We start from the raw sequence: 18,865 nt of genomic DNA, 5'->3' as shown, positions 1-18,865 counted from the left end.
TGTGTGTGTGTGTGTGTGTGTGTGTGTGTGTGTGTGTGTGTGTGTGTATGTGTGTGTGTTACAATGGCGGTGATTTAGAATGGATTGGGCGTAGGCGTGGAGACAAGGTGCAGTAGCCCCATGGCTCCCTGATAGCTGGCAGTGTGACAGCTGTGAATGGAGAACAGGGAACAGCCTGAAGTATTGCCATCTAATATGTGTCACATACCTGCATAAATATTTATACCCGTTGCAGAGCAGAACAGGAGAGGACAGGGGAAGAGGAGGATGGGACACGATCAGCGGACTTGGGAGAAAACCGCTTCAATCAGCTGACACCAGGATGCGAGCTAGCCCCATCCTTAACTACCACGTTGTCTCAAGGTTGGAGAACAGGCAAACCTCAATTACATAAATTTAATATTGCAGTCACAGAATCCAGGACTCGTTCCAAACAACGTTTTACACAACATCCCGTCTTTCAAAAAAGGCTCTGCTTCCACTTGACCTTCAGACAAAGTGGAAGTTTAAGTCTGACGAGTGACAGATGACAGACGCTTGAGCCAAAGTTCAGTCAAAAGAGGGATCTAAGGTTCTCAGAGGTTCCACATGAGAACATGACATACACTTTATACAGGGAAAGACAACTGTTGCATCATGTGACTCTGTGTGCACGTGTGAGGAGTATATAAGTCAAATCCCAGTGTGTAACCGGATTGCGCAAAATGAAAAATGCGGCTGTTGTGTTCCTTACGCATACGCTTGTCACTAAAGTAACGCCACAATTTGTTTGATTCTTGTCTTTTTTCACGTAATTAAATTGCAACCCACAAAACCACACGACAAGCTGGCTAGGAACCAGCCAATTTGCTCCTTAGCTGTCGGTTCCAACCCGCTGCTAGGATGACGGGAGGCGGAAGGTGACTGGGCCTGGCAGACCTGGCGCTGCTCCCAACATGAATCACTGCTCTTGATGGTGGACACGGTTTCAGGAGGAATGCTGATTTTCTAAAGGGAGTCTAGACTTGAGGAACGACGTGGAACATCGTCACAGTGCTGTTACGGTCCTGCTGAGATTTTCAGACTTTTGTTACGTTGGTGCTGACACGGCCACTGATTACAAGCGGCAGAACATTTCTGTACCCCAAGATACAATCTAGACAAATGTAAGGATTCATTATTAGACCTACAAGGTAAACATAAGCACCTTATTGAAGGCCAAGAAGTTACAATTCTGATCCAAAGTGTCCGCAGATGTACTTACAGTGCACTGCTCCAGTGACGAGCCGTTGTACCACTAAAGGTACACAAACCATCAGCTACCAACCCGTTTCAAGAGCAGTCCTGTCACAGGTCCAGATTTATGTGCTCTCTCTCTCTCTCTCTCTCACACACACACACACACACACACACACCAGGCAACCAGCATGTGTATATGTTACAGGGAAATTGTGTGTTTTACCTGTTAGCCAGCAAAGTGCTGAAGGTGACCTGACTGGTGCCCTGATAGCCTGGCAGCAGTCTCGGCCAGTCCCATGCCCAGTCAACTACAGCACTCTGTTGATGTATGAGGATAGCGTATTGTTAGTTATTAATCAGGGTTAATAGCATCAGTGCATTACCGCTCCAGCTGGGACCCACTAACAAAGGAGGAGGGGGGTCCCCAGCGCAGGCCACCGACACTGGGCGATCAATCATGTCCGCACAAGAAGGTTTTTATTCCAATAAGACAGCAATTAATTTATAAATCCATTTGGAGGGATGTAGCCATCATTTATAGAAGGATAAATCAATTTTGGTAGGGAGTCGTTACTCTTGTAAATGCTCGGCTTGTACCCCCCCACCCCCACCCACCCCAAAGCAGCCCCTTCCTCTCTCCTTTTCTTCCCCTCTTTTTTTTTTTTTCTTCCCTGAAACACACAGATAAACACACTCGCTACGAGCACCAGATTGGGAAAGCAAATAAAAATCAGATTGCTTCGATTGCCAAAATGTCATTCTTAACTCCAGGCTGAGTTTTATTGACAAAAGTAGGAGAACTCCACTCGTCTCCTCCATCCATCCATCCTTCCCTCTGATCCTTCCTTATAAGAGATTGATGGATGTAACTCCCCCCCCCCCCGCCCCTCCTCCCTGCATTCTATTTGACAAACAACACCGGCACCTGAAGCCGAGAAGGCATTTTAATCATTCTCTTAATAAGGTGTTTCTATGCAAAGCTATGCAGCCTCCTGTGATAAGCCCAAAAAACAGGCCAAGTCTTAGGATTAAAATGTGTCTGTTCCTGGAAAACAATAGCGTCAACACAGCTACATTAGCAGGGATCACAAATGTATAAATACATCTAATCCGTGTTAAAAAGCAGGAAGACACACACACAAGCCTGTCTGGAGGAAATACTTGCCTTTGTTGATTGTTTTGTGTGATATCAGCAGTATGTCCCTTGATAGCAGGAGGAAACTCCCAGCTCTCAGACTGAATTAAAACTACCTGTAGCTCACACACATCCCCTCTTTAAGAAGGAAATAAAAAAAATTATAAATAAAAAAAAAAATCTAACAATTATCTGAACATGCTGGTGGCACTCTTGGGGATAGGTTTGGGGTAAGAGGGTATATTCTTCAAAGCCCCAAAGAAGAGCACTTTAAAACGCCGCTCTTCTTTCACACAGCTCTTTTTTTTGGGGGGGGGGGGGGGGGAAGAAAACTTATTTCATCTTTGTCTTTTCTTCCTGCCAGCCAAACTTCTTCCCGGTAAAGGCAGTGAACTGTAGAGACTCGGGAAGCCAGGCCCCAGACAGAGCGTCACGGCATCCTGTTCACTAGAGACTCAAACAGCTCCTAACCTTCAACATTACGCTTCTGGAGACGGGGTAAATGACAGGACCCTGCTCAGCACAAGTACACCTCGTACAAATTCAAGACATGAAGAGGCTCAAAAAAATTCCCACGATATTGAAAATACTTTACAGAGTTAAATGAAAACTACATTTGAGACCCATTTAATGACAAAATAATATCGACTTACCTGATCCAGCTTCTTTTTACCAATTCTATCGAACTGGTTGAGGGGGTTGAAACAGGTTGAATGAATTTGGTCATCACAGGCAAGGTCAAAGGTCACCAAGTTAGGAGAATCACTGGAGTCTAGGCTTTCACTCGGTTTAGCCATCAACAATTCCTGCACGCCGGATTTAAAAAAGAGGAAAGGTAGAAACACAGGAGAGACGGAGATGAGAGTTTAGAAATCATGTTAATACTGACAGACCATCACAAAGACAGAGAGAGAGAGAGAGAGAGAGAGAGTGTGAGAGGCTGCTAAGTTTCTTTTCTGCAGTTCCAAAAAAAATTACAATGAAACAGAGAATCATTTATGTTTTGCTGCTGATTTTAATTTGTCTTTTTTTTTTTTGCCTTTTCCAGTAATGACACTGAAGTTAATCAAATGAGGCTAGCAAGTGCAGACTTGCAGAATAAAGTTGTGAGCATGTAAAGCTGTCAGTGTGTGTGTGTGTGTGTGTGTGTGTGTGTGTGTGTGTGTGTGTGTGTGTGTGCGCGCATGGGCACCCTGCTGTGAATTCGCCATATCCCCATCCTTCAGTTTGACATGGCCTCTAAACCTCCTCTCCCTCCGCCTCACCACCAGCACAATCCGTCCCTGACCTGCGTGTTCTTTCTTTCGACCTTGGGTGGGCGGAGACACGCCAGCTGAGAGGAGGGGAACTCAAAGGGCGGCTTGGAAACCTCATTCACGTTCTATCAAATTTCCAAGCGGCGTTTTACTGAACCGATACTTCTGCTCACCCCTGCTGTGTGCTAACAGTCGATATGACTGACTCCTGATGACGGTGGAGCGACGGTGCAAATAGGGAAACGCCATGTGATTCTTTTCGGAATATTTTCTCCTGCATGTGCTCGTTCTTGCTGTAAATATTAGCACTGTGTGTTACTGCAATTAATCGCTTTATTTTTTTTTGTCTCGAATTAATTATATTTATGATTGCACTCTGCAAGAGGAATTTCCCCATGAGAAACGATTAAGCTTATTGCTTAATTCAATTTGGCATTCATTTTTTTTCCCACAACTCCCAAGTTCTGTGACCTAGGGACTTCAAATCAGTGCCAGATATTAGTGTTCAACTAGAAATATAGGACAGACCTATTTTGATTTCTTTTCAGTTAATTTTTTTCCCATTTATTGCACAAATTTTCAGTGGCATCCAAGTTAGGTGACCTCGGGGCTCTAAATTATTATTATTATTAATATGGTATTTGTCCTGGCCTGGATATAAAGGACACATTTCTTCTCGTTTCATTTTAATGCCTTCCATATTTTATCGGAATATTTTAGGGCAAAATAAAATTGTTTTTTTCATACACAGCAAGAATTCAGCATTTTCTTTTTCTCGATAGATTACGAGTTTTTGCATGATATTTCGTTTTCAAGAAATGTAATTCATGCAAAAAAAAAAAATAGCAATTTCTTATATTGTAGTTTTCAAGTTAAGTGATCTAGGAACTCCAAACCAGTACCAAGTATTAGTACGAGACTGGAAACACAGGACACACCTGAATCATTTGGCGAATCCTATATTCTGTTCCAGCTGGAGGTTCAGAGTGGAAGCTGCTGTGTAAAATGTAAAATTTGATCACAAGCTAATTTCAACCTTCTTCCAGATGTGCGTCTTCGGCAACAGGAACCCCCTTCGACATCTTGAGCACTGTAATTATTCTCTTAATAAAAACTGCGTATGTAGTTTTAAAATATGTACTTAAGAGTTTAATCCCACTGCTGGAGTAAAATATCAGGAAACTTTACATACGCTGCATATCAAATCTACATTTCAATTCACTTGGGCACTTTCTAGGGAACTGCTACTTTTTTTTCCTTAAACTTTTTTTCTTCTGAACTGAATTCTAGGATTGAGAAAAGGGAAAAAAAAAAAAGAAAAAAAAGAATTACTGCACTTTCTCACTCTGATCTCCCCCAAAGAGCTCTTCACTGAATGCGGTAACTCCGAGTGGCTGCCACTACTCTACATGTGGTGAGTGTATAACACAGGAAATCACTGTAGGCTTGCACCCTTGAGGTCACCTGCACAACAGAAGATCAGAACAAGCAGACTGCACACAAGCAGCAGCCCCCTTCCCAGCATCCCCCCCCACCTTCTGAACAGCCTGCGGCCTCAGGCCAGCAGCCACCTAACTGCTGGGGAGAGGGAGTGCTTCCCTACCTCATTGCCTCGGATGATGTGATAGATCTGCCTCAGGTAGTCACTGCCCCCTGCTTTGTGGCAGACCTCCAGCAGCATCAGGCCTATTTTCTGCTCAGTCAGTTCGGCTGCAGCAACACCGCTTTCCCTTCCTCGCTCAAATACACTAAGAGAGAAACAGAGGGAACATGGGAACAGGAGGAGGGGAAACACAAAGTCAGAAAAACAGAGTGGAGCAAAGATGTGGAAACAGAGAGAGGGAGGGAGGGAGGGTAATGTCTGCAAACCACCTCTGGCTGAACCAGAATTTTCTAGTTTGGAGAGGAATTTTGGGTAAAATTGGGAATATGTTACACGAGAAACTGAATCCCTCTCGTGCTTACTTTAAAGACAAAAAAAGAGGCTAAATGAGACTTTTCTTGACGACATATTGTTCAACAAAATTGTCTGAAACAAGAAGCACAGCTAAAAGGGAGCAAGAAATAAATGGGCGGCAAAATGCAGTAATTGTTGCTGTTTTCACAACCATTCACGAGGATACACGGAGGACTTTTGACCGAAGGATGTTGGCGCACTAAAAATGATTTGTGTGTGTTCTTAAGCATGTATGTGTAATTGTGTGTCAAGGTCCTCATACATGTATAGCCCCCAACCCTGGCAAATGCTCCCATCATTTTCCTGCCCTTCTTGTACGGATGGATATCGCACAACCGTCCATCAAACCTTCTCCTTCACATACACTTCCTGTCATTGTTCTCCTCCGCTCTTTCCCATTCTTACTTGCCCCCTTTGTAATTATAAGGTGGCAGGAATGGTGTTGCCTGTCAGCCAGTCACTGGCTACTTGACATTGAGAGCGGCAAAGGAAGAGGAGCGCCGTCTCGTCCATACATCGCCTCATTCTTTTGCCCGCCAGCCCACCGGTGGTGTTGTCGGCGATGGTGGCTGTGCATCCGTGTCAGCACCTGCGCTGTATCCTTTCCTGTCCATCACTGTGCAGGTGAAGCAGATGATTGGATTCAGTCAGCAGAGTGATTAATGAGGGCCCCTCCGGATTTGGGACAGCCTATCAATCATGTCATTAGGGCCAATGTGCCCTGAAAGAGGCAGACCTCCGCCAAGGAATAACTGCATTCATCTTCATCTGTGTATGCATCCCGTCAGCCCAGCCAGGGTCACCATGATGGAGAACAATAATCTTCTCCTCTACAAATTACTTTGCAAAGACAAGGTGGGTAACTTAGGGAGGGGGTTACAGTTGGGAAAGGAGGGGATTGAGGGGATGGAGGTGGGAGGGCTCGCATGGGGCAAATGGTCTTTGCAGAGAGGTTTACTTGAAATTCGTGTGTGTTGGGAGTGTGTGTGTGTGTGTGTGTGTGTGTGTGTGTGTGTGTGTGTGTGTGTGTGTTGCGAGTGAGTGAAGTGCCAGTTGTTTTTTGGAGTTATTGCATCCACCACACACACACACACATACAGACACACACACTCTCTCTTTCTGACACTGTCTTCTGATTGTTTACAAGCCAGGCGTCACTTCCCTGTGAAGGTTAGTTTAATGAATAGTAATGATCCCATTGAATGCCTCCGACAGGTGATACATAATCACTCTTCCTTCACTTTTCCCTCCCCTCCCCACCTCTCCACTGCCCTGTCTCTTCTCTACCCTCACCAGCCTCTCTCCTCTTCCTGTCACTGCAACAGAATTTTCCAAGAAACGTCCATTATCTTCCCAGCGCTTTGATTCATTTGGTCTCTCTCTCTTTTTTTTTTAATTGTAGATTTTTATTTTTATTTTTTTTTAGGAAGATGGATGAATCCAGATTTTGTTATGATGAAGTGAGCAACTAGAGACACAATTTCTGGGAACGAGCTACACAGCGCTGAGTTAAAGGTCACAGATCAGCCCAAAGTGAAAGCTGTTTTCTCATCACTCCAGCCGGCGGTCCACTCAGCCAGACGTGTCCATCATTACCACAGCAAACATGCCTGACATTTATCAATCGCTGCAACAATTATCAAAATGATGTGTCAGAATTTGAACGCTAAAAAAAAATAAAATAAAATAAAAAAAAAAATCTATATTTCCACTGTTTTGTTCAGCATCTGTGTTGTACGTCACCATCCGTCCTCTCTCATCAGATGGCCATCTCTCTGTGTGTCAGGGAATCTGTATTCATAATAAAATGCTGCTTTTTCTAACGATCAAAATCTGAATAAGATGATATCCCACATGAATAATCAATATCCCCCAGACGAGTGATGGATTGCACATATATTGCATGTTCCAGAGAGTGGAAAACATTAATATTAAAGTACATCAATACCAGTCTGAGCCTAACCTCTGACTACATCCCTGCAGTCGACCTCTCACCTGTCTGAGCAGAGTCTGCGCGACTTCTGCAGCTGCATGTTGGTCCACTTGGGTCTTTTTTCCTCCAGAGCCTGCAGCACCTTATGGACAGTGGGTTTGGGGACACCCTGGCAGACACACAACGGACAAGCAGGATTAAATAGCGAGAATATCATCACATGGCAGACACCACTCAACCAATGCAATGGGAACATTTTATTTTCAACACATTCAAGCTTGAAAATGTTAACTATTAGTTTTTACAGCCTTTTGTTTCCAATGTCGTGGTAATATTTGCTTTGTTTTTGGTTACAACTGTGTTACTTGCAGTCATCTATGTCGTTGAAAGGTGCTGGAGGAATCAGACATCCCAAGCCTGATGAAAAAGACCTCAGCTCACTTTAATCTATGCACGATTCACTTCATTTAAAATATCATTTTTGCAACCGTGTTCTTATCATCACAAAGCCATCCTACAAAATTATTTAACCTAATTATTTTACATACTTTCTGAGGGTGGGTGAGTTCAAACTCAACTGCCCCTATAATGTTCAACCTGATACTCGACAGTGAACCTCATTACCTCCAATCACCTAAACCTAAGCCCTTACCTTCTGTTGAATGCCCATCGAAGCCTGCAGGCACTCAGCCAGCATGGCCATGCGGTCCTTGGCCTCACAGCCCAGAACCATCCCACTTATCTGTTCTAGTGAGTCTGGGTCCTCTAGATGGTGGATCAGACAGTTTAATAGGACCCAGACCAACAGGCCCACTACTCGCAGCTGCCTCGCGTGCTGGGAGAGGTTCTTCTCGGCCACTTGGAAGAGGTAGCGGATTGGGAGGGGCAATGACGCGACGACCAAGGGCAGGTTGGTGAAAATGAAGGACAAGGCTTGAATGGCGAGGGAGATGACAGCTGCAGGAAGAATGAAGGGTTAGCTTTTGTGGAAAACAACCTCTAAAATAGCTCGCCACAGTCAGACCAGACGTACTCTTAGAGGAAGCGCTCTCCTTTCCTCGGGCTTCCAGAGGTGTGTAGTTCCACCCCTTGGGTATCTTAGCCAGGACGCTTTCTGGTACATCCCTCTTAAACAAGGCTCCACTGGGTTCCTCTGTGGCCTGCATCACCATGGAAACCAGGTGTGTCAGGATGGTATTGGCAGACTTGATGACTACGGCCCGTACACAGTTGATCACGACAGGAGATCTCCGTGTTGATTCTGACAAAAAAAAAAGGTAAAAGATTTTGGCAGGTAATGAGAGATGAGATCTGCCTGATATGAAGCATGTGGATATTATTAGGCTAGTTAGCCCTGTGTGTGTGTGTGTGTGTGTGTGTGTGTGTGTGTGTGTGTGTGTGCGCGCGCGCGCGCATGTGGGGATGGAGGCACCCGAGACACTTGAAGACAAATAAGTGGTTAAAAAAAAAAAAGGAGCTCTAAATTGTTACGACTTTAGCAACGGACAGGCTGTTGGTGTGAGCTTTTGAGAAAGAGAAGAAATAAATGGAACTGGAAATGTTAGGCTGACATAAAAAAAAAACCACACAAAAAAAACAGCCGCAGTATGTCATATGAGCATTCCTGGTTTTAATTATATTTAATGCGGACATACGACACAAAGGAGTGTCTCACTTTACCAAGACAAAGAAGGGAGCTCCAGCTGTGTCCAAGAGCTATTCAAGGTCTTAAATCCCGTATATGCTATACATCCTGTGCCGTTCCATTATTCTGCCACACATCACCTACTGTGTGGGAATGTGGGAACAACATACAAAACAAACATAGAACATATCTTTATACTTCAAAAAAGAGAAATATTAATTGTGAACAATACGTGTCATACAGAGAATCAACAAACCCACTGAAAGCACTCAAATTAAAGGGTTTGTTCACCTGCACAATTCTTCAGATGGTGCACCGATCATAAAAACCTTCAATAACCGAAACGGTATCCAAAAGTTGTGTCAAATGAACATAAAAACCTTCCAAGGGGAATATGTGGGTTAAAGACGGTCAGTAAAAGACACACAACTTATGGCTTACAGCTGCAATGAAGAAATGACGGCACGTCAACCGATTACTGACTGAACGGATACCAAAGGCATCAACAGGACATGAAAGACGCTTTATTTTGCGACTGCTGTTTTGCTCATCTTCATTTTCTCCTGTTCTGTATTCGATACACGTGATATCATATCAAAAGGGGCAAGGACCGCATCCATTTGTGTACTTCATCTTACACCCTTTCGTACGTGGAGTGGTAATTTATTTTGCAACAGCATTTTCTTTTCAACTCGTTTGCTGCCTGCACGCTCTCGATAATTTAGTTATTTACTTTGTTTGTTCAGTTTACCTGTTTGAATACATTAAAAAAAAGTAAAAAAAACAAACAAACAACAAAAAAAAACACATACAGTTCGAACAGGACTGTCAGACATGCAGTGATACAGACTCAAAACCTGCTGGTGAATTAGCAGCTTACACGGGTGTTGTGAGTACATTACTTTAATCCTGACAGAGTTTGTGTCACAAACGACTCAATCTTTCAAACAAATGGAAAATACATGGAACACGAACGGCTCGTATTTGGTCCGCAATAAAACCGGCGATATCAAGTTAAAGTCAGATGTTTTCTGTCAATTCCAGGTGGCCAGACAATACGAATCTTACTGCCTTCTTCTCCAGGTGCACTTTGTCTTTCATGGCTCTGTCCTTTCATATCCTGCTCACACTGACAGCACAGCGGCCACAGTATGAAGTTGTATGGCCCCCATAAACTTCCTACAGCAGCAGCTGTAAAATCGCAGACTACAGAGATACGGCGGCGGTGGAAATCCTATGGGACGCTTAACAAATGCGTGACCTCAGAGCCACGGAGAAAGAGCAGAGCGGAACAGAAAATGATACCGCTGTTTGACACAGAGGCACAGCGTGGCAGGTGAGACCTAGACCCATTTTTCAAAGTCGCTTGATTTTCAGAGTTTATGCCGCCTTCCACAGCATTGACAAGAGTATTGATTTGGAAGAAAAAAACTTGCTAGTGTGTGATGAAACGTGGGTGTAAGTGGAGGAACAGTGAAACCCACGGTGTAATCTATGAAAGTTAACTCAGTGAACAGTTTAAATAGAAATGGGGGCATCAGGGGTATCCTGTCACCAAAATTATAACACAAAGATTTGGCACAGTCCAATAATTAAACTAATTACCCTGTGAGGATAAATGATGATTGGATGACATTGAGGATTTCTTTCTGGCTCGCTCTATCTCTTTTTCGTTCTGTCAGCCCCTCCCCTTGCTCTGTCTCAATCCAAATACTCTTCTCCAATCACCCTAATTTATGCTACAATAATTACCACTCACCCAGGATATAAAAATCACCACCAAAAGAGAGCCTTATACTCCACAGGAGTTCTGATTAAGCTCTGTATCAAAGCTTGTACCAGAGAGGCAGGAAAAAGAAAGAAAGAGCTGTGGAATAATTACAGTCTCTGTAACAGCATATTAAAGTCATTCTTTAGCTCACATGTATGCAATGTCAACACCAGCAACGAGTGAAATAAAGTGATATTCTTTGTGGACAGTATTAATGTGCGTTTGTCAATACACTCAGATCTCTAAATCCTTTTATCCCCATTAGGAGTAACTGCTTCTTAGAAGAGTGACAGAAATCATTTTAGCCTTTGGTCCGAACTGTAATCATTTTCATTTTTGGACAATGATCAGGGATCAGGGCGGCACGGTGGTGCAGTGGTCAGCACTGTGGCCCCCCAGCAAGAAGGTTGTGGGTGGAGCCCAAGCTGGAGCATGGGGTCTTTCTGGGTGGAGTCTCCATGTTCTCCCTGTTCCTGCGTGGGTTCTCTCTGGTACTCCAGCTTCCTCTCACAGTCCAAAGACATCAAGAGGGGACCAGGTTAATCCAGACTCTAAACTGACCGTAGGTGTGACTGTGAGAGCCAATGGTTGTCTGCCTATATGTGTTGGCCCTGCCATGGACTGGTGACCCCTCCAGGGTGAACCCCGCCTCTCACCTGAAGGCTGCTGGGATAGGCTCCACCCCCCGCGACCCTTAACAGGATAAGCAGTAGAAAATGGATGGATCAGGGACCATTTATGACTCTCATGTGGCCTTCAGGACTCCACAGAGGTCAGCGCCACCACAGGGTTAAAAGCATCTTCAAGATATTCAAGCAAGCCGTCGTTTACCACTCTGATAGGGAATCTTCGCTAAAATATTCATGAGAGAGTCGTTTTTGCAGAGTACCTGTCTTAGGTTGGTTGAAACCATAATGACGAGTTCCTGCCGTCTTCTACACTTCACCTTTCTTTTTGGTTTTTTTGCATTACTTCCTGTTCCATTTACTTCCCTCCCTTTCTTTGTGCTTTCTCTGCTTCTCATCAGTCTAAAGTTGTTCCTCCTGACTAATAATACACGTTTTACCAGCTCTTCACTTCCTCACTCGTCCTGTTGTCGATTCAGGTCCAGTTCTTGCTGATGTGTTGGTCGGGTTCATTTTCTTATTATCAAAGTCTTTTGTCCTTTTTTTGGGGGGGGTTAAAACACAACAAGGTCTTCCTTCCATGTCTGTCATTTCTGCATTTTGGACCTCCCGCATCCACACCTCTAAACACAACGCTATCAGTTTCTCATTCCAGTTCATGCGATGATGGAACTGGCTGCAGCGTCTATATTTCATTTCGGTTAACTTAAACTCTAACGTTATACACATTACCTGCCAGTGTGTAGAGATGTTCCCATATTTGTGTGCGCTCCAGGTAGGGTTGCAGGGCTTGAATCAGGGCCTTTGGAACATGATTCAGGCAGGAGAAAATGTTGAACAATGCTACTATGAAGGCATCTCTTGCCTTGGAATTCTCTGCAGACATTTCCACTCCGCTCTCCTGGCAAAAATCTGAAAAACACAAAAATCACTTAGGTCAAGTAGTTCGGCACAAGTTATAAATAAACGTGTGTGGATTCAAGATGTCAATGAGTGTGTGTTGATATGTGGGAGCACTCGAAACAAACAATGTAACAAACTGGCTGGAGGACTGTGTAAAAGAGAGAGTCCATGCAAGGTTTATACTTGAAAATGATCACAATTTGTCAAAATAAAACCAAGGAAACTGCACAATAGCTGTTGTGATGAGCATCACCACCAATGTCAGCGGTGCCTGGATGTGTGAAATGATGCAGAGTGAAAGGAGGAAAAGACAGAGGTCGAATTAGACAAACCTCCACTGTTGGCAAAATGCTAAAGAGCAAATTGCTGAAAGCCTCTCGCAGAAAGTCTGAGGGTCACCGCACACATACATTAAATAGTTTGCAGGTCAATACAAAATCTGTTCATTTTTAATGCGTTTAAAAACCCTTCTTAAGAGAGTTTCAATCTTGCAGAAGCAGGAAGTGAAAGATGTGCAAATCCTACAAAACAGCATTTTGATTTCTTTGCCATGAGAAAAAACGGTGGAAAATGTCAAGGCTGCCCAACCTGACACATGTTAACAGAAAGGGTGAACAAAAAGCATTGTGGATTAGAAGGGGAAGAGAAAAAAAAAAACACACATCTGTGTTAGATGAAGGGAAAAAAAACAGAGACGAAAAAAGCAGAAAAAGAAGCAGATTTCAAAGCCCCTGGCTGTGGGATCCACAGCACATGGAGACAGGAAGTGAAAAGGAAGAGGTTTTGACAGGGTGTCCTTGTGGGGGTTGCTGTCTAAGCAAAGGGCTGAGGATGGAGGTGTGTGTGCGTGTGTGTGTGCGTGTGTGTGAGCGTAACCCTGGTGGATGTCTATATACTGTATGTGTTTTGTGTACTGGTAAGTGTGTGTGTGTGTGTGTGTGTGTGTGTGTGTGTGTGTGTGTGTGTGTGTGTGTGTGTGTGCGTTTAGTTGACAGGGGTTGCTGAGGAAGGGCCCATCGCTACAGAGGTGGCAGACATCCAGCGGTCTGTCAGTCTGCTGCGTGGAGGATGACAGCTATTTGAATAGGAGAGTGTATGCAACACAGCAGTCATTGAGGAGGGGGAGTGTGATGGAGGGCAGCGCAGCTTCACTCTGACTAATGCTGGAATATTTTTGAAATGATTAGTTTTTAGTTAGAGAGCAGAGCTGGTAAGATCAGCCAGTTAATATCAGGCAGGAGCATCCCATGAGAGCGGTTTTCCTCTCTATCTGTAAGTCTACCTTTACTTTTCCTACACAATCAAACATACTCTCAAAAGTGGTCAACCAGCTTGACCTACAATCAGTCAATTAGTCGGCATTATATGGTTAATGCCGGCATTTTTCTCTGCTTGCCTGATAATTGGTCCTAAAGGAGTGTCTTCTGGGTATCACGGCTGTGGCTGCGGTGGTCCGAGGAAACAGGAGTGGCTAACATTAATTTCCACCTGGGGCGCAGGGCAGCATGGCAGGTTAACAAGAGGTCTTTTAATAAGGATCCGATTATAGAGCGGCAGATGACCTCACAAAAACAGATGACAGCCCACTGGCGCATCTCTGTGGAGTTTCCACCGCTGCTGCAAATACACAACAATTCCAATGTGTTTGTGTTTCTATGTCGATTTCTCTGATGCATCTTCTCCGCTTCCTCCTCCCTCCTCCTCCTCCGTCTCGAAGCTTATCCAACCTTGATACATAGCCAAAACATGCACCTGTTTATCTTCCGGATAACCAGTCAACCAGTCACAGGGGACCCTCGCTGCAAACCTCCGTAATTGGAAGCAGGAACGCTGATGATAATAAAAAAGAAGAAGACGATACCATGTGTGCGTGCGCTTGTGTGTGTGTGTGTGCGCGTGTGTGTGTGTGTACCATGAATTCCCCATGTTATGACATTGCAGGGACTCGTCTTCCATTTGGATTCAATTGAAATAATCACTATATTCAGTATAAATCCTCTGCTGGAAACTCAGGGTATGATTGAAGTCACTTTTGGGGGACACAAATCACACTGAAGACCGGCTAATTGGAGTCAAAACGCATGATTGGGGACACAGATGTCAAGTTCAGTGGTAAAGGTTAGGGTTAGTTGACTAGTAGGGTTAGTCTCCAGGAAATGAATGTGTGTTTTTGTAAATACAACCACAGAAATGTAAGTAAATGTGCGTGTGTGTGTGTGTGTGTGTGTGTGTGTGTATACAGCACTTTCAATTCAATGTCTCATGTTTTGTATTGCGTAATGGCTTGAAAAAGCAATGAAAATGCTTTCTCAGATTTGAAACCTCTTTTCCATGCCCCATATGATGCACTCTGGCCCCAAAAGATTTTTTCCCCATAGACGTTATTAAAAAAAAAAAAAAAAAAAAAAAGTGGCAGTAAAACGGTAGATAAATTGTTCTGACCATCACACAACCCCCACAAAATGACTCATTTAACAATCATAACCTTATCCATTTGCTCTGGTATCATTTTGAAAGTCTAGAAGAGTTGCAGGATTAAATTATTTAGTCGCATTAGCAGAGGGCTAACTGGAAGTAGCTGCCCGTTCTGTTCAGAGTGAGAAATGGAAGATACATTGTTATGATGAAAATGGTTTGTTCCGCCATCAGAGCTTGATTCATTTGGTCTGATAACTTTTGGACGGACTGAAGGGGCGCACAATTAAACGTTCTTTTCACATTCACAAGCGCAGAACCAGACTCTTTGTGCAAATTCAACGCTAATGGCTAACGTAAACACGAATCAGTACTACATTAAGTTCCTCCTTTGCTCCATGATTTTGCCAGAAATATGCAACTACAGTATATGAAAACAAACAGCACTGTGACGACCGATCTGCCCTCTGAGTAAGAAGTATGTACACATGAGCTCATGTTATGACACACGACATGATTGGAAATTTGTCCAAAGAACTGCCAAAAAAAAAAAAAAAAAAAAAAGAACGATTCACATCCAGATTTGAAAACTTTAAATCTACCGACTTGACATAAAAGTTATCTCAAACAAAGCGCAGTGGCTCATGGGCCGTGGCTTATGGGGGTGTGAGTGTTCAGTCAAGCTGCTCCCTCTGTCTTTCTGCTTCCTGGTTAATTAGCCCGTCACTGTGATAACACACGAGAGTCAGCGCTTCCAGCGTTGATTTACGGCAGCGTGCAAAGGCATTGCAGTGCCTCTGAGCCAGACTCAGATCGAGCCAGAGAACGAGACAGGGAGAGTTGTTATTAATGAGGTCGCCATAATGTGAATTAATGTGCGAGTGCACAACAGTCTTTAAAGGTTAGACTGTTGCCAGTGTGGAGGAGAGAAGAAAGAAGGGAAAATCTTTAAAGGTCAGCATGTGTGCTCCGCCTGGACCAGTTGAGTGTTTATTACTGCACCCCATTGATTTAGCGGTGATGATGACCAAGGTGATGATGATGATGATGATGATGATGATGATGATGATGATGATGATGATTACCTCATAAAATGGAAAGATCTCATCCAACGTCTCCATAACTTACTTAAGATGTCAGGACATAATCAAGACATTGATGACCCCAACACCTTTCCTTGCAATGAGCGGGGCGGCTAAGCTCAGGAGGTTAGTAACTATGGGGTCGCAAGTTCAATTCCCTCTTCCTTTCCTTTCAGACCCTTGTTGAAGTGTCCTTGGAAAAGATACTGAACCCCTAATTGCCTAATTTATGTGTGTGTGTGTGTGTGTGTGTGTGTGTGTGTGTGTGTGTGTGTGTGTGTGTGAGAGAGAAAAGCGCTACATAAATAGATAAAACCTGTCCACTTATGGACTGTGTTGAGCTGTATCGTTGTACAAAAAAAGTAAATATCACAGAAAAGATCTTTTCCCTACTTAATACACACTACAAACACGCACACGCACACGCACACACACACACACACACACACAAAGCCTTAAGACTTACAAGAGTTTTCCAAGAGAATCTGGGGCAGGTGACAGTCTCGGTAAAGCAGCATTCGCAGCAGCAACCTTGGATTGCTTCCTGGGTCAGAGGTCAGCAAGCGTAGAAGACATGCGGAGGCTACCTGGCCGTCTCTGAGAGATGGGAGAGAGAGACGGTTGTCACGTGGGCGTATGGATACAGAGAAAGGACAAGAGAGAGATATGACAGTTGTCATGTATTACAGTGTATTTGTACTACAAAGGTAACTTCCTTCAGCGTAGCTCAATCCTGATACGAGCCTCCACTGAAAATGCCTTCACTCTCCCTTACTTATAATGTGCACCGGGAAGGAATTAGCTCTAATCCTGGCCAGCTAAAAGCAAATTAACATTTGGGAGACAGCCAAATACATGAATATACAGCAGTACCCCCCTCCTACATCTTTTGTATAACCAAGAGGCTGCAGCCAGCTGTGGGTAATGAGCCGTATCCTTGGTGTGTGTGTGTGTGTGTGTGTGTGTGTGTGTGTGTGTGTGTGTGTGTGTGTGTGTGTGTGTGTGTGTGTGTGTGTGTGCTTGTGGTTCTGTATGCGAGCAAGTGTGAGAGTATGCTGACGTGTGTGTGCCTGCATGTTACTTTATACATCTCAATAAAATCTAATGGAAGGCACGGACAGAGTTTGTCTGAAGAGCAAGGAGGCGGGAGGCTGTTGGGTGGGGGAGGAAGGGGTGGAGAGGGTGGGTGGGGGTCTGCCCAGAAATGAACCATTCTATTTGCGCCAGAAAGCCAAAGCGGGGTGCACCCTGCTGCTTGACTGAGGAAAACTATGCCTCGATCTGACAGTGCAATTTATGATGTCACTGGGACCGCAAATCCAGAAGAAATCCTCTTTTAACTGCTCTGATAAATCTACCCGGCTACAGCACAGGGTCAGCTTACAGAATCAAGACACACACACACACACACACACACACACACACATACATATACATACATATGTGAGAAGGAAGAAAGAAATATGAAGCGCATGAATGTGCGTATGTGTGCACAGAAGGCCAGAAAACACTACGTCAGATGCTTTCTTTATAGCCTGCAATGCGAGATGATTTATTTATCAGCTTTGTGGTTTTATTATTGTTTTCTTTAATAGGCATAACAATGGGTTTTATTTTAATGGGGCCAGGAGGAGATCAGCGAGACCAGGTCCTGGTTGAGGACTTGTGGATTTGGCCCTGGGCCACCAGCGGGCCACTGGAAGCCCCCCCTCCCCCCCCCCCCCCATGCTGTTATATGCAGGCAGCAGGTGGGAGCAAAGAAATAAAGACATCATAAAAATAAACAAATATCTGCTCTCCGTTATATTAGAGCATGAGTGGGGGGGTTAGTTTGATTTGTGCACCATAAGCACGCAATGACATCACCTCTGGCTGTGAGGAAGATTAGAGGGGAGGAGGGCGGAGTCAAGGGTGAGGGGGCGAGTGATTGACTGCAACCTGGAGGTCACAGAAGTAACAAGACACACATGTTAGTATGTTCACACATCTATGAGCACATACACGCCACTGTGTTGTGTGTGCCTGACGTGTAAAACCCTCAACAACCATCAACATAAACAAAATCAGCATCGGCAACGTTGGTAGTTTTGTTTGCATCTGTGTTACATTAGCACAGCAACGCTAGCTTGAAGTACGCAGCTACATGTAACTCTGGTTCCGTGTTGTGCTGCTCCTGTAACTCCTCACACATATGGTTCCTCACACAGTGGGTGGAGGTGTGTATGCGTGTGTGTGTGTGTGTGTGTGCAAAGGCTTAACATACCAGAGAGTATGTTTGTGTGAACATGTATGTGTGTGTTCCTACCGTATGGCGGGTATGATGGATGGTTTCATGGCTGTTATACTCACTGGATGGCCTGCTCTGTGAAGAGGTCCGGGTCTATAGCATGGAGCCAGTGGACAACAGCGCTATCAGACTGATGTGGCAGGGACTCGCTGGCTGGTTTGTTCATAAACGTCCTAAACAGAGATCTCACTTGGTAAAACTGAAGAGTACACTGCCATTACATGAATCTTTTAACTCTCATCTCCCTATTGCAATGCTACAACCAAAAAATTGTGATACAATACGACCAAATGCATTTTTGTGCATGATACATCTCTGTTGACTTTAAAGAAATGCGAAGCTTTTTGTGGTCATTTTAGAGCTGGAAAGGCGAAATGACAGTAAACAGGACAAGACTGTAATGGCGCAGGACAACCGAGGACAACTAAATACAGAGGGAGGCGGTAAAGCACCTTACAGAATACTAACCAAAGAAGGGGAAGAAAGATATATTAAACATGGATGGAGTCATGCAACAAAGGTCCAAAACTGAACCATGGATGTTGAGGATACTTTGTATAAGTCTTGACCAGCGGGCTACAAGGAAGCTCATTATTTATTCATATTTGCACATTAGCTCGAAATCCCTCTTATTAAA

The 18,865-nt window shown here is 44.1% G+C and overlaps 1 protein-coding gene across 3 annotated transcripts in view; it reads right to left on the bottom strand.

The window, feature by feature from the left end:
* The window catches only part of kiaa0825 (KIAA0825 ortholog), a 118,547-nt gene that overhangs the window by 64,580 nt on the left and 35,102 nt on the right, over positions 1-18,865 (bottom strand). For all 3 annotated transcript variants that reach the window (XM_086205912.1, XM_086205913.1, XM_086205914.1), the window contains exons 14-22: positions 18,291-18,401; positions 16,408-16,538; positions 12,274-12,453; positions 8,533-8,760; positions 8,152-8,456; positions 7,562-7,668; positions 5,213-5,357; positions 3,007-3,159; positions 1,442-1,536 (exon numbers count right to left, since the gene is read on the bottom strand). In XM_086205912.1, the coding sequence (XP_086062038.1) occupies positions 1,442-1,536; positions 3,007-3,159; positions 5,213-5,357; positions 7,562-7,668; positions 8,152-8,456; positions 8,533-8,760; positions 12,274-12,453; positions 16,408-16,538; positions 18,291-18,401 (1,455 nt within the window). The remainder of the gene's footprint in view (positions 1-1,441; positions 1,537-3,006; positions 3,160-5,212; positions 5,358-7,561; positions 7,669-8,151; positions 8,457-8,532; positions 8,761-12,273; positions 12,454-16,407; positions 16,539-18,290; positions 18,402-18,865) is intronic.

This window comes from Aulostomus chinensis, chromosome 6 (assembly GCF_037954235.1).
Source record: "Aulostomus chinensis isolate RoL2024-O1b breed Wild chromosome 6, RoL_Achi_v1.0, whole genome shotgun sequence".
Taxonomy (NCBI): domain Eukaryota; kingdom Metazoa; phylum Chordata; class Actinopteri; order Syngnathiformes; family Aulostomidae; genus Aulostomus; species Aulostomus chinensis.
This window is presented reverse-complemented; position numbering and strand designations above follow the sequence as displayed.